The 14834-nt window shown below is 56.7% G+C and overlaps 1 protein-coding gene across 2 annotated transcripts in view; it reads left to right on the forward strand.

Annotated features, from left to right (window-relative positions):
- Positions 1-14834, forward strand: part of SIK3 (SIK family kinase 3) — a 170868-nt gene that overhangs the window by 139742 nt on the left and 16292 nt on the right. For both annotated transcript variants that reach the window (XM_029074999.2, XM_029074998.1), the window contains 9 exons: positions 5119-5243; positions 5818-5941; positions 9908-10026; positions 10417-10527; positions 10619-10762; positions 11500-11577; positions 11748-11857; positions 13257-13410; positions 13639-13794. In XM_029074999.2, the coding sequence (XP_028930832.1) occupies positions 5119-5243; positions 5818-5941; positions 9908-10026; positions 10417-10527; positions 10619-10762; positions 11500-11577; positions 11748-11857; positions 13257-13410; positions 13639-13794 (1121 nt within the window). The remainder of the gene's footprint in view (positions 1-5118; positions 5244-5817; positions 5942-9907; positions 10027-10416; positions 10528-10618; positions 10763-11499; positions 11578-11747; positions 11858-13256; positions 13411-13638; positions 13795-14834) is intronic.

Here is a 14834-nt window from a genome sequence, read left to right on the forward strand (position 1 = left end):
CCCTGATGAGAGCAAAAGGAGTTGGATCGAACCGCCTTTCCCAGGAAGGTTTTTCTGCAGCACGTGTGCTTGGAGGCTGAGTCAGGAGCCGTTGGCTGGGATCCGCTGCTTAGCTCCTAGGCCGAGAGTTCAGCCAGGGGCCGAGAGGATTGCCAAACACCCAGGGCTTCCCAAGACCCAGGACAAAAACTCATTCTTCATCGCTCCCCTTAGTCCCAGGCAAACCGGCTGAGTCCCTCGGGGCTCAGGGACTGGCCGTGGACCACAGGTCACCCAGTTCCCGGGGCAGCACCAGCCCCCTGGAGAGATAGAAGGGCACCCGTCAGACACCCATCCACGGTCGTGCGCTGTCTCGTTACTGGGCCCTCTCTCTGATAACGGCATTGCTCTTTGGCCCTCTGGACCCTTTGAGCTGAAAAGTGCAAATTATCCAGACTCGAATTTTACAAGCTCAGGGCCATGGAGCCTTTGAACTCCTCACTTGGGGTCAAATTGCAACACCCGGTTCATGGGCGCTGGGCCATCCCCGCTGGGGAATCGGGGTCTGGAGGGTGACCGTGAACCCTCCCACACCATTAACCTTCGATGAATTCACCAGCATTCTCTGAAAGCAGTTAAATCACCCATTCAGTTCCCCTGCCCCAGCGGCGGGCGGTGAGCTACCACCCCACCCACCCTCCCAGCCCCCTTCCCTGCCGCTTGACAGACACTGTTAGCCTGTAGAAATGTGGACCATTGGTAAATAAATACCACTGATCGATTGGGTCAAGCTGTGCCCCTTTTTCCCCATTGAAGCAGATGGGATGCCAAAGTGGTTGTATTATGTTGGTGGTTGGAGGGCTCTTGTCCAGGAGCCCCCCAACATCTGCAGTTTGCGGAAGAGGTAGGGCCAATCCCATTTTATTATTCGTGAGGGGCCGGGTTTGTCGTCGTCATATTGGCCCTTCGGCTTTTGCTACCCGACTCTGGAGCCTCGAGGGGCATCGCCCTAAGCCGCAGGACCCCTGCCAAGCATCAGCTGCTTGACGGATTGGCTCTGCCGTTCGTTGCCGCTGACTTTGTCTTGAATGTCAGCCCCTCCCTACCGATCCCACCAGTACATGCTGAGGAGCAGCGAGGTCTTGTGGAAAGAGTATAGAACCTGATGCCAGGAGAACCAGACTCTACTCTCAGTCAGTCGTTAGTATTTATTGAGCGCTTACATTGGCATTGGCCTGCCGTGTAACCTTGGGCAAGTCATTTAACCTGTCTGGGCCTCAATCGCCTCCTCCGTAAAACGAGAAAGAGCTTCCCTCCTTAGGTTGGAAGCCTTGGCCCAGTTGTCCTGTATCTACTCCAGTGCTGAATAAGCCCAGAATCAACATCCTAATTGTTAGAACCAGGTCTCTGTCTCCTGGGGTGGGCGGCGGGGGGCCCCATCACCGGGGGCCCCAAGTGCCAGCTGTTTGGGTTTCTCGCCAACGGCTCGGAGAGGCCCACAGTCCGGCATCCCACCCGTTGAGTCCATGGTCATCCGACACTCAGCGGGGACCGGCCCTGCCTCGGCCACCAGACCCACCCTGGAGGTTGCCAGAGGGGCTGGTGCATATTAAGTCAACCTGAATTTTCTCAATTCCCAGGGACTGACCATTTTGAGGCATAGAGTCAGCCAGTGGTTCTCCCTCTACACTGTAAGCTCCTTGAGGGCGGGAACCATGTCTACTAACTCTGTCATATTGTATGCTCCCAAACTTTTAGCACAGTGCTCTGCACACAGTAAGCTCTTAATAAATACCATTGATTGATTGATTGGTATGACCATAACAGAATCACCAGTATCTCTAGCTACCAGAATCACCAGCTAGGTGGTCAGCCTTTGTCAGGTAAGATTTGAAAGAGCTGAGCTCCGGCTCTCTAGGGGGAAGCAGAGACAGGGGCAGTGGGGGCGGGCCGGGAGCCACAGGAGTGGAAGGAAGCACCCCCTGGCCACACCTGGCTGTGAGGCCAGAACAGTCAGGTTGGTGTCTGGCGGGAGTTGGAAACTGGATTTTGGGCTCTTTGGGTCTGGTTCCTCTCAGTAATAATAATAATCGCTGTGCTAAGTGCTGGGATAAACTCAAAATAATCTCGACAGATACAAGCCCCAGGGCCATAGTGGGGCCTCAGCCCAAAAGAAGCTGAAAGTTTGATTGCCAAACCCACTTCCCCATGGGCTCCAAACTGGAGGGCCAGCTCCTGGTCTGGGGATTTGATTGCCAAATCCACTTCCCCAAAGACTCTCTGTGGACTCCAAACTGGAGAGCCACTGTTTAGTGTGGGGATTTGATTGCCAAAGCCACCTCCCCATGGGCTTCAAACCGGAGAGCCAGTGCCTGGCGTGGGGGTTTGATTGCCAAATCTACCCCCCATGGACTCTCCATGGGCTCCAAACTGGAGAGCCAGCAGTTGGTGTGGGGGTTTGATTACCAAACCCACTTCCTCAAGGACTGCAGTCAGAAGTGAGATGCCCCATCTTGCAGCTGAGTGACCTCTAACCCCACCAAGCAGGAAGGAGATGAGAGGAGGGGCTACAGAGAGTTTCCTGTGCCAGAGTTCGGAGTCAAAACACAAGCCCCGCTATATGTAGCTCTGTCCGTGACTCTGCCCTCCTTCTTGTTCTGATTCTATATTTGTAATAATAATAATAGTAATAGTGGCATTTGTTAGGCACTTATTATGTGCCAAGCTCTGTGCTCAACGCTGGGGGTAGATATCAGTCAGGTCGCACCCAGTCCCTGTTCTACAGGGACCCAGAGTCTTAGAAGGAGGGAGAACCGATATTGAATTCCCATTTTCCAGGTGAGGAGACTGAGGCCCAGGGAAGTTAAATAATTTTCCCACAGTCACCGAGCAGGCTTGTGGCAGAGCTGGGATTAGTGTTTTTTTCCACTAGGCCCTGTTTCTTCTCTGTTCTCTCATTGGTGCTGTGTGGTTCACTCTTCCCTCACTGGGTCATGAGAAACACATCTTCCCCTGCTCCAGGCGTGGCCCAGTCACGCATGAAACAATTCGGTGGCTGGTGGTGACGGGGATGGGTGGTGACGCTTCAAATGGCCGGAACACAGACGGACCCGAGCGTTTGCTCTGAGGAGCCCTCCCTGCCACCTGTTGGAGCCGGAAAGATGAACCTTTCCCAGGCACTGGTGCCCAGCGCTGCCAGCTGCTTGGCTGGAAAGCGCTCAGAAAACATTGTGCTGTCCCTGACGCGTCCCCTTCCCGCCCCCACCCACTCCGCCTGCCATAATCACGTCATTCATGCACGCGCGAGCAGCTTTTGCATAAACAGCGTAGGGTAAACAGAACTGGGAGCCACCTCCCCCTGCCCCTCCAGCGCCTGTTCCCTTTGATTCCGCTCCACTCGGGAAGGGCCCCTGCTCGAGGATGGGTAAACAGACTTGGAGGAAAAAGCAGAAAAACAAGTAGCGATGACGGGGGCTGGGGGTCTCCCACTCGTGGGAGAAACCGTCCATCCTGTCTGACCCGCGGACCGGACACACACTAGGTCTGAGCCCAGCCAGCCGATGCGCCCATCCTCTCCCTCCCCAAAGTGACCGCTGAAAAGATGGGGCTCCCCTGGGCTGCAGGCCGGTCAGGCAGTCCCCTCCCCAGCACTGGCCCTGGGAGGAAGAGGCCGTTGGCACTGGCCCTGAGTGGAGGTAGACCACAGCCAATGTTTTAGAGAAGTCTCTTTGCAAGCCAAATGGGTTCCAGAACCTTCTCTGTGCAGACTCCTTCTGCATATTTAGCTGGTCACCAGATCTTTTCAGTTAATCAATCAATCAATCAGTAGTGTCTGTTGAACTTACTAGATGCAGAGCTCTGTAGTAAGTGCTTGGGAGAGTACGATGCAACAGAGTTGGTAGACACGTTCCCTGCCCACAAAGAGTTTACTGTTGGTCCTACCTTCACAGCATCTCCAGAAACCACCCAACTTCCCTATCCAAATGGCCACCATGCCAGTCCAGCCAATTGTCACTTCCCGCCTCGACTATTGTTCCTGCCTCCTCGCTAGCCTCCCTTGCCTCCAGCCTCTCCCCTCTCCGGGGTATACACCACTAACTTCCCATTCTCCCTTGATGGGATTTATAGGATATCATATTAGTGATTATTTAACTTCACTATGGACCAAGCACTGTGTTAGGCATTGGGTGGATACAACATAACCAGAGTAAACACAGTCCCTGTCCCATACGGGGGAGGGACAGGGAAGAAAGAGGGTAGAGTAGATATTTTATCCGTAGTTAAATAGATGAAGGAACTGAGGTCTGGAGCGGTTAAGTAACTTGCCCAACGGCACGCAGGAGGCAAGCAGCAGAGCCGGATCCAGGACCCAAGTCTCCTGACTTCCAGCTCTATGCTCTTCTCAATAGGCCACACTGCCCTTTCAGTTGAGTGGAAGTCTCCTTCGTTCTTGCCCAGAAGAATTTGGCTCTGACACCGGGTCAGCTTTTCCCACCTGGCTGGGCTCCTTTCTTCCCAGCACTCGGCCCTCCCCCAGTGTGCCGGGAGCTAGGAGCTACCGGAGAAGCTATGGGTGGAGCTCGTTCCCTGAACTGGAAGCCCTTGTGTTGGACCAGATGTGAATGACGTGGTTAATGTCACTTAGTCTGATCACCAGCCTGTCTGTTCCAGAGGTGATCTTTAACTTGTCCAATGTGAAGAAGGACAGTAATGAGATTCCAGTAGCCGGTTGGTATATTGACCGACACCCAGATCCAGGCTTAGCGTCACCAATTCCGTGATTACGCTGAAATTCCCGACAGGACCGACCTGGGCCCCCTCTCTCTGCCGCCCTCCACCTGGGACACACCGGTGCTGTTCCCGTCAGGGCTGGGATGTGTCCACTGACAGACAGCTGGGACCATCCTGCCAAGGGGAACCGGAGGGAGCTGACTGTTTGATCGTAACCAGGTGGCCACCCCCTCATGGCCTCCCAACTCCATCCCCTGCCTCGGGTAGTGCAGAGGGCAGGCTGGCAAGGAATCCAGAACCTTGTCTCTCAGGAGCTGGTTTTCCAAACCCCCTAATGTCCCGCATCTCCCAGCGCCTGTTGGCCTGTCTAAAGTAATGGCCGATATGTTTCTCTCAATGACCTTGCAGATTTCGGGTTCAGCAACATCTTCACGCCGGGGCAGCTGCTGAAGACCTGGTGTGGGAGTCCCCCGTATGCGGCCCCGGAGCTGTTTGAAGGGAAGGAATATGACGGGCCCAAGGTGGACATCTGGGTAAGCCACTTGCGTTTTTTCCACGGACAGCCCGGGTTCGTGAGCATCTGCCGGGCGTCAAGTGTCCCTTCCCCCCCCACTGAGGTTGTGCCGGCCTGGGGCTGAGAGTGGAGGGAAATGGCAGCAACAACCCATGTTCCCTCTTCCCCGGGAATCATGGGGGCCCATGAGGCCCTCCTCTCCTCTCTCCCTTCCCCGCCCCTCTCCTATGGTTCCCGTGGGCTGCAGGCAGGCTGTGGCTACAGTGCGCTCCCAGGTGGCAACTGGGATGGGTCAGTGACCGGGCCAGGACCCGACCTCCCCTACTGCTGGAGGACCAGCAGGCAGGGACTGTCCCGGCGTTTCTCCAGGTTGGAGAGGACTCAGGGTGGGGGCGAGGTGTGGGGCGGGGAGTGGATTGAACTCACTCTGGGCTGGGCCGGCCCGGTCGGGGTCCTCAGTTTCCAGCATTCGGTCTGACACATGGTCCGAGCCCGGGTGGCCCTCCCGTTCCCCTGGGTGTTCACGATGGGGCAGCCCCTTTCATTCCCTCCCGCTGACCTCCGTGCCTGACGCGCGGCCGGTGTGTCCGCAGAGCCTGGGCGTGGTCCTGTACGTGCTTGTGTGCGGGGCGCTGCCGTTTGACGGAAGCACGCTGCAGAACCTGCGGGCCCGCGTGCTCAGCGGCAAGTTCCGGATCCCGTTCTTCATGTCCACAGGTGAGGCGGGCCAGAACCCCCGGCCGCGGCAGACCAGAGTCCTCACCACCGGGTACCTATGGGGAGAGCGGGCCCAGAAGCCCGGGGTGTCAGGAGCCACCCCTCCCTCTCCACACGTACTCTGGCCTGGGGGACTTCTCCGGCCCCAACACCACCCCTTCTCTGGCTCACAGAGATCAGTGTTCTCTGGACAGGTGTCAGTCACTACTAGGAGGAATCTTCTACCCTTGTGTTATTTATTAAGTGCTTACTGTGTGCAGAGCACTGTACCAAGCACTTGGGAGAGTACTGTCCAATTAGAATCAGTTTATTCCATTGCCTGACCATTAAGTGGGGAGGGTCTCAGTGTCTCTGCAGTGAGTAGCAGATCTAGCCCTATCAACTGACTTGGATTCTCCCCAGGGGTCATGCCCCCGGGGCCAACCCATCTTTGGACAGCCAAAGCACAGCCACTATTGGATGAAACGGCTGGGATGAGTTCGGGGGAGCCCTTTTGCTCATCCCTGGGGTACGGGCTCCATTCTACCCTGGAATGCCCTGGAAGGTGACTAGAGGTCATTTAGTCCCCGCTTCTGCCTTTGGGCAGGTCTGCACGGCAACCAGCTGAGGGTCACCTTGGAGCTGTGTGCAGATTAAAGGAGAAATGTTTGAGGGCTGGGGCTGTCGGGCCCTGCCCCAAGACTCCAGGATCCCTCAGAGGGCTCTGTCGGGGGGCTCCCCTTGGCTCAGCCCAAGCTTGGGCCAGGAGAGCTATGGCAGCATTGCCTCTCCCAGGTAGCGTCCCCCAGGCGGGCAGCCTGGGGCCCTGGAGCCACAAGAGGCCCCCCGCACCAGTGCCCCAGGGCAGGCATGGAATTCCAGCCCCTCTTGCTCTTCAGAAATGTATGGAATGAAGCACTCTCTCTGCCTGGTCTTGTTGGTCCCTGAGAGAGTCAGGGATGGAGAAGGGAGAGTCAGCGGTGTTGGACGGTCTGGACTGGGCCAATGGAGGGGATGTCAGGGATGGAGAGGGGAGAGTCGGGGTGTTGGGGTCCATGCTGGGTCACTGGGAGAGAGTCAGGAATGGAGAGGGGAGAGTAAGGGGGGTTGGTTGGTCCGGTCCTAACAATGAGGATGGCTATTCAGGAAGACAGCCAGCTCACAGTTCCTCCAAACTTGTTGCCCCTGTTAGAGGCAGAATGCTGGGCTGGGGACAGAATGCTGGGTCATTGGAAGGAAAGTCGGCTATGGCGGGGGGAGTCAGGGGTGTTGGATGGCTCTTCCTGGGGAGCCTGTAGCCCTGTTTTACATCTGCTCCATCTCAGCCCGCCCTGGGCCATACCGTGGAGTCCTCAGCTCTGCCTGGCTTAGTGGAAAGAGCACGGGCTTGGGAGTCAGAGGACGTGGGTTCTAATCCTGGCTCCGCCACTTGTCTGTTGAGTGACCTTGGGCAAGCCACTTAATTTCTCTGTGCCTCAGTTACCTCATCTGTAAAATGGGGATTAAAACCGTGAGCCCCACGGGGAACAACCTGATTTCCCTGTACCTACCCCAGCGCTCAGAACAGTACTCGGCACATCGTAAGCCCTTCACAAATACCATAATTATTATTATCGTTCAAGGGACCCGCCCCCATTCCAACTGGACAGATGCATGGGATGTGTCGGGGAGGGGGATCCCCAGGATGGCTGGGATCAGGTCAGGTTTCCGCCTCCTGCATCCGTTACCCGCAGGATTTCTGAATTTCTCCCCGGGCTCCATATTCACCATTCAATAGTATTTATTGAGCGCTTACTACGTGCAGAGCACTGTACTAAGCACTCGGAAGGTACAGGCGCCAGCTCCGCTGCTCGGCCTCTGCCCGCTGCACCCCGAGGCTCTTCATCGCTCCGGCTTGGCCCCTGGGAGGACGGGGGGAGCTGGGGGCTGCTTTTCTAAGCAAGTAGCCCGAAAAAAGTCATCCTCCTGCAGCCCAGCACTGGTCAGTCTGCGTCCACCACCAGAGCCTCAACTCTGTGTGCGGGCGCCCTCTAGGGGCCCTGGATTCCCAGCCCCAACTTCCATCGCTGGATCTGGAGAAACCACCCCGTCCTCACCTTGGCTTCACTGCCTTTTCTTCCTCCCAAACAAACCAGACCTTGCAGGGGAGGCTTACCCTGCACGAGCACCATTTAGTCACGATAAAAGCCTAACGTTGCAAGAAAGGCTGGTATTCTGTTTTGGAACCTGCCCCGACTCCCTCTACCTCTTCATTCGTTCAATCATATTTATTGAGCGCTTACTGTGGGCAGAGCACTGTACTAAGTCCTTGGAGAGTCCAATTAGGCAACAAATAGAGACAGTTCCTACCCAACAACGGGCTCACGTTCTAGAAGGAGGGAGGCAGACAACGAAACAGCGTGGCTCAGTGGAAAGAGCCCGGGCTTGGGAGTCAGAGGTCATGAGTTCGAATCCAGGCTCTGCCACTCGTCAGCTGTGTGACCATGGGCAAGTCACTTCACTTCTCTGGGCCTCAATTACCTCATCTGTAAAATGGGGATTAACTGTCAGCCTCAAGTGGGACAACCTGATTACCCTGTATCTACCCCAGCGCTTAGAACAGTGCTCTGCACGTAGTAAGTGCTTAACAAATACCAACGTCATCAAAACAAAACAAGTAGACAGGCATCAATAGCATCAATATAAATAGATAGAATTACAGATATATATACATCATTAATAAAATAAATAGAATAATAGGTACGTTATTAGGTACATTAAATAGGCACGATAGGTGCTGTGGGGCAGGGAGGGGGGTGGAGCAGAGAGAGGGAGTCTGGGCGATGGGGAGGGGAGGAGGAGCAGAGGAAAAGGGGGGCTCAGGCTGGGAAGAGTCTCTCACTTTGTCTGGGAGACTTGTGTGGAACAGGTTGGCCATCCTGATTACAGGATGTGCTGTGCTGTGTTTAGCATAGTGCTTGGCACAAAGTAAGTGCTTAACCTATGTTGTATTGTTATTATTATTATTGTCTTACTCCATCACTTTGCCCTTAGTAAGCATTTCATAAATACGATCATGACTGTTCAGGCAGTCAAACCCATTCAGCTCTCTGGGTCAAAGCACTACCTGGCTGGGCTGAGTTGTTACGGGCAGGGAACGTGTGTGCTGATTCTGCCGTAGTGTACTCTCCTGAGCACTTAGTTCAATGCTCTGTTCATAGTAAGCACTCAATAAATACCATTGATTGATTGATTGATTAATTGAACCCTGAGCAAGGATGACATCCAGGTAGAGCCATCAAGGAGTCTTGGTAGTCGGTCTGGCCTGGTGGGAAGAGCCCGGGGGATTGGATTTTGAGCTGCACTTCTTCCTTCTCCTCCTCCTCCTTCTCCTTCTCCTCCTCCTCCTCTTCTTTTCTTCCTCTTCCTCCTCTCTTTACTCTCCCAAGCATTTACTAGAGAGTTCAGCACACAGCAAGCGTTCAATAACTACAATTGATGGTGGAGGAGGGACTGGTCTTGGCAGGTGCTGGGAATGTGAGTGGTAAATCAAGAAGCCACTCGGGCCCCTCGGCAAGCCCCTCACCCAGGGCTTGGATAGGAAGCGGAGGGCTGAGCTGAGGCGAGAGGGTGGCTCAGGGCCATAGAGAGAAGGGTGCGTACAACCAACAGAGGTTTCTGGGGCTGCGGCTGGAGCCTTCTTCCTTCCTTCAGCGGGCTGACATGGATGCCATCTGGGGGCCTGGTCCCCCAACTCTCCTTGATGTGCAGCACCGTTGGGATGACAGAAGGTCCACCACCACTTTCCAAATCTGCCAGTGCAGCAGCCTAGAAGTGGCAGAAGGGGTTGATTGGAGGGTCCCTCTCCTTGCCCCACCCCTGCTCCTGCTACCGAGGAGTGATGAGGGTGGCTGGAAGGGGTGGGGAGGGGAAGGACTGGGTCCGGACTGTCCAGCCCCAGTTGATCGGGGTCCTGCCGGCCGCTTCCCGGCCTCCACTGTCTTGCAGAGTGTGAGCACTTGATCCGCCACATGCTGGTCCTGGATCCCAGCAAGCGCCTGTCGCTGGAGCAGATCAGCAAACACAAGTGGATGAAGCTCGGGGAGCCCGATCCCAATTTCGACAGGGTGAGTGCAGCCTGGCCCCACGTGGGGGGCTTTGCCTTCCTCCCTAGCTTCGATCTGGGTCAGCGGGCCTGCCAAGTTCCCAGCCACCGGGGCAGGAGGCAGGGAGGAGGCAGAGAGTGGCAAGGCACCTCAGACTGGTGCCAGGGGTGTCAAAGCAGCTGAAAGCCCTAGGGAGCTCCGCCATCTTTCCCCACCATGCGATTCCCTGAGCCCTCATGAGGTTCCCTCAGCTCCTCAGGGGCAACAGGGTTGCAGACTGCGCATCTCGGCGGGGTCACCCGAGCACGGCTGAGTCTGTGAGCCCGGGGAGCCGCGGACGGGCAGCTCGGCAGGGTCACTTTGGGCGCGGCCTGGTGGGCAGCTCTAGTGAGGCCCCCATGTCCTCCACAGCTCATCGCAGAATGTCAGCACCTGAAGGTGGGGAGACAGCTGGAGCCCCCGAACGACGATGTGCTCTTGGCCATGGCGGACATGGGGCTGGACAAGGAGCGGACGTTACAGGTGACCGGGAAGTCCCCCGCCGCCTCCCGGACCCTCCCCCGCATGGCGGCATTCGGTGGGTTACCCCCTCACGGGCTCTCTCTTCCCACAGTCCCTGAGGGCAGACGCCTATGACCACTACAGTGCAATCTACAGCCTCCTGTGCGACCGCCTAAAGAGACACAAGAACCTGCGTGTCGGAGGTGCCCCCGGCACGCCCAGGACCATCGCCTTCCCTGCGTCCACTAACATCCAGGTGCGAGGGGCCCCCGGGGTCTCCTGCAGACCCAGAAGCCCCCAGGCCAGGCCCGAGCCCAGGGCTGGCCACTGACAGGCCGAGACAGCTAGGCCAAGCAGAGGCATCCCCGCTTCCCCCTGTTCTTCCTCTTTCTCCCTTTGTTCTGGGCCGGGGCATGTTCAAGGGGCAGGAGGGGCAGGAGAGCCAGCAGGGCCAGGTCATCCACAGGAGCCCGCCTCCTGGATGCTGCTCCCCAGGGCCGCTGCCTACCTGTTCCAGAACCCGTTCCACACTGACAAGGCTGACGTCAGGGCCTGTGCTTTTTTTCCTCTTGTCTTCTGGGTGGCCTTGGGCGAGTCACTTCACTTCTCTCGGCCTCAGTTTCCTCATCTGTTAAAACAGGGATTAAATTCCTGTTCTGCCTCCCCCTTGGACCAAGCCCCATAGGAGACAGGGACTCGCTCTGACTGGATTATCTTGTATCTATTCCAGTGCCGAGTACAGCGCTTGGCACTTAGTTTCACCTAGGCCCCTTTACCACTATCATTATTATTATCATTAATATTATTGATAATAATAATAGTAATAATACCTGTTCTCCCTCCTACTTAGACTGTGAACCCCTGCTTGACCTAATTATCTAGTATCTTGTATTACTTAATTAACTCGTATCTACTCCAGCACTTGGTACAGTGCTTGGCACCTAATCAGCGCTTAACAAACACCGCAATTTTTATTGCCGTTATTATTTCCAGACGGAGCCGACGGGCAACGCCGTGAACCTCAGCGTTCCCCAGGTGCAGCTTATCAACCCCGAGAACCAGATCGTAGAGGTGAGAGAACCGCCGCCACCCCCCAGAGCCCACCCCGGCCCCGTCCCCCGCCGGCCCCCAACCCCAATCTCCCAGTCAACCACGTGTGGGCATGTGTACTTCCAGGCATGTATACATACATGTGTTCACGTGTGTGTGTGTGTGTGTCTCCCTCTCCCCCACCCCTACAGACGGACGGGACGATGAATCTGGACAGTGACGAAGGGGAGGAGCCGTCCCCAGAAGCCCTGGTCCGGTACCTGTCCATGAGGAGACATACTGTGGGCGTGGCCGACCCCCGGTGAGTGCGGAACCTCCGAACCCCCAGCTGACCTCCCCTCCCCTCGGGGGACCCAGCTCACCTGGGCCGGGGGGAAAGGGGTGTCATACCACCCTCAGTCGGAATCATTACGAGCAGAAAAGTCCCATCCCTCCTACCCACTCCAACCGGTCTCCTCCTCTGGGCCCAGGCTAGGTGAGCACCCCTTAAGGGCAGTGTAGATAACCCCAGCGGTGTGACCCGCTTTAGCTAATATCTCCTGGGGTTGGGTAGACACCCAAACCCAGCCAGGGGTGTAGCTGAGAAAGTCATAGCCCCAGGAGTCCTGAGGGGACTCTCTCTGCCCTTTCCTTTAGCGGCTGCACTGACACATCCAAATGACCCGGGTCTCTCCGTGCCAGCCGGTCTCCCCGGCCCCCAGGGGCCCCCTCTGCTCCCAAGCACTGAGGGACCGGGTCAACCCCAGGCACCGGCTCCAGGGACAACGTCAGCTGCCTGGGGCTGGGGAGGCGTGCGTCATTCAGCCCGCAGAAAGGTCGCTGGGAGAGCATTCTCACGTGGCATTCTTCCCCAAGTGAATCAGCGGCCACTTTGGGCTGCCTTCCGCCGCTATCACTGCCCCCCGCCCCGGGGTCCAACCTACTGGCCGGAGTGGAGAGATGGCCCCTGGGGCTGGATCGTCCCCCCAAGGTCCCTCCCAGATCCCATCCCCAGAGGGGCCATGGTCAGCGTTTCCCTTTCAGAGCCCGGTGAGCACCCGGCTGAGAAGAAAGTGAACTATGCCAGAGCTGTCTGGGTTCCCTTGCCCAGTGCTGGTCTGTGCATCCTGCAGTGAAAGTGGAGGACAGTCAGAGGAGCTTAGGGCCTGGGCTCCCAGGAACACTAAGGGAATTGGGTTTGGGGAAGCCAAAGCTGAGGAATGGCAGGGTCTCAAGAGACACTGGGTAGCTATGCTCTCCCCGAGTCGCTCTCGGGGAAGAAGGAGCAGGGAGTAAAGGCCACCCATATCCCAAGTCCAAAGAGGGAGCCTTGAACCCAAAGAAGGGTCTTCCAGTGCCTCTCTGGGTCACAGGAGGAAATGCAGTGGGTGAAATCAGATGAACATGGTGCTTGGGGTTCAAGGGCTGAGGGGACCGAGGTCCCCACCCCCAGCGACTGCAGGTGTGGGGAAGTCTCCCGGGAGCAGCTTTTCTCCTCGGCAAGAGGAGCCAAGGATAATCCAGGGGGATGCGAACATCAACACCGGCCTGTTGCCCTGGGGAGCCAACCCCTGACCTGCTCTCCTGGGTGATCTGGTCATTTCTGGCTGGAGACAGAGGGCTGGGCCAGTTGACCTCTTTAGGTCTCCTTCGGCCCGACTGCAGTGGTTCAGGCCCACACCGTTAGGGTGATCTAACCTGGCTTCCCTTCCCCGCCCCAGCACGGAGGTCATGGAGGACCTGCACAAGGTCTTGCCTGGGTTCCCACGGATCGCCCCGCAGGCCCCGTTTCTCCAGGTGACACCCAACATGAATGTCCTGCACAGCCTGCTACCCGCCCAGAACCTGCAGCCCGCCGGCCAGCTGGAATACAAGGTACCCGGGCTTCCCAGCGGCCGGGCTGGGGACACCACTCCAGGGGCCGGGTGGGGAGGCACCCCCCACCGGGGCCGGGTGAGGCTTTCCCGGGCTCTCCCAGGCTGGCCGGAGTGGGGAGAGAGGGCAGCCCTTTCTGTCTTCGCTCATCTGTGGGGACGGGAGCGGGAGGACTTCGCCCCCGATCCTCGCGCCAAGCAGTCTATCCCACCGCCTCCCCCGCCGCAGGAGCAGACCCTCCTGCAGCCACCCACCCTGCAGCTGCTGAACGGGATGGGCCCCCTCGGACGGCGGGCCTCGGACGGCGGAGCCAACATCCAGCTGCACGCCCAGCAGCTGCTCAAGCGCCCCCGGGGGCCGTCCCCCCTCGTCACCATGACGCCAGTGAGTAGCCGCAGGGGCCCCAGATTAGCAATAGTAGGAACGGCAGTAGCAGGAATAGGAGTAACAGCAGTAGAAGTAGAGCAGAGAAGCAGTGTGGCCTAGTGGAAAGAGCCCGGTGTTGGGAGTCAGAGGTCATGGGTTCTGATCCCGCTCCGCCACTTGTCTTCTGGTCACTTCATTTCTCGGTGCGTCAATTACCTCATTTGTAAAAATGGGGATTAAAAAATATGAGCCCCATGTGGGACATTCTGATTACCCTGTATCTACCCCAGCGCTTAGAACAGTGCTCTGCACATAGTAAGCGCTGAAGAAATACCATCATTATTCTTGACTAGTCGATAGCAGTAGTAAGAAGAGCCATAGTGGCAGTAATGATAGTCACAGCAGTAGCAGCCGCAGCATTTATCAAGCAACCATTTGGTGTGGTACACTGTACTGAGTGCTGGAGAAGTACAGAACAAAGAAGAATAGAATAAATAAATAAATAACATTCCCTGTTCAAAAGGAGCTTCACTCCAACGGAGGAGACAAGCAGGAAAACATTCACAGGCAGCGAAGTGAAAACAAGTAAACTCAACAGGCGCATATATCAGAATGCTAAGGAGGGTGTGAGTAAATTCCTAAGCATCAGAGTCGGCCGAAAGGACGAGGGGGCTTTGTGGGGTTGGGAGAGTCATCGAGGAGAGGTTGTGGGACGAGGGGGAATTTCAGGAGGGCTGCGAGGGCGGGAAGAGTTGTGGGCTGTGAGGTGTCGGGGAGGGAGGGAGAGCGAGGGGATTGGAGGCGGGAGAGTCGAGAATGAGGGATGGCTAATAATAATAACTGTGGTATTCGTTGAGTGTTTACTGTGTGTCAGGCACTGTACTAAGTGCTGGCATGGATACAAGCAAATCAGGTTGGATATAGTCCCTGTCCCGCACGGGGCTCACAGTCTTACATTTTAACAGATGAGGTAACTGAGGCACAGAGAAGTGAAGTGATTTGCCCGAGGTCACCGAGCAGCTATGTGGTGGATCTAGGATTAAAACCCAGGTCCTTCT

This window comes from Ornithorhynchus anatinus, chromosome 11, assembly GCF_004115215.2.
Source record: "Ornithorhynchus anatinus isolate Pmale09 chromosome 11, mOrnAna1.pri.v4, whole genome shotgun sequence".
Taxonomy (NCBI): Eukaryota; Metazoa; Chordata; class Mammalia; order Monotremata; family Ornithorhynchidae; genus Ornithorhynchus; species Ornithorhynchus anatinus.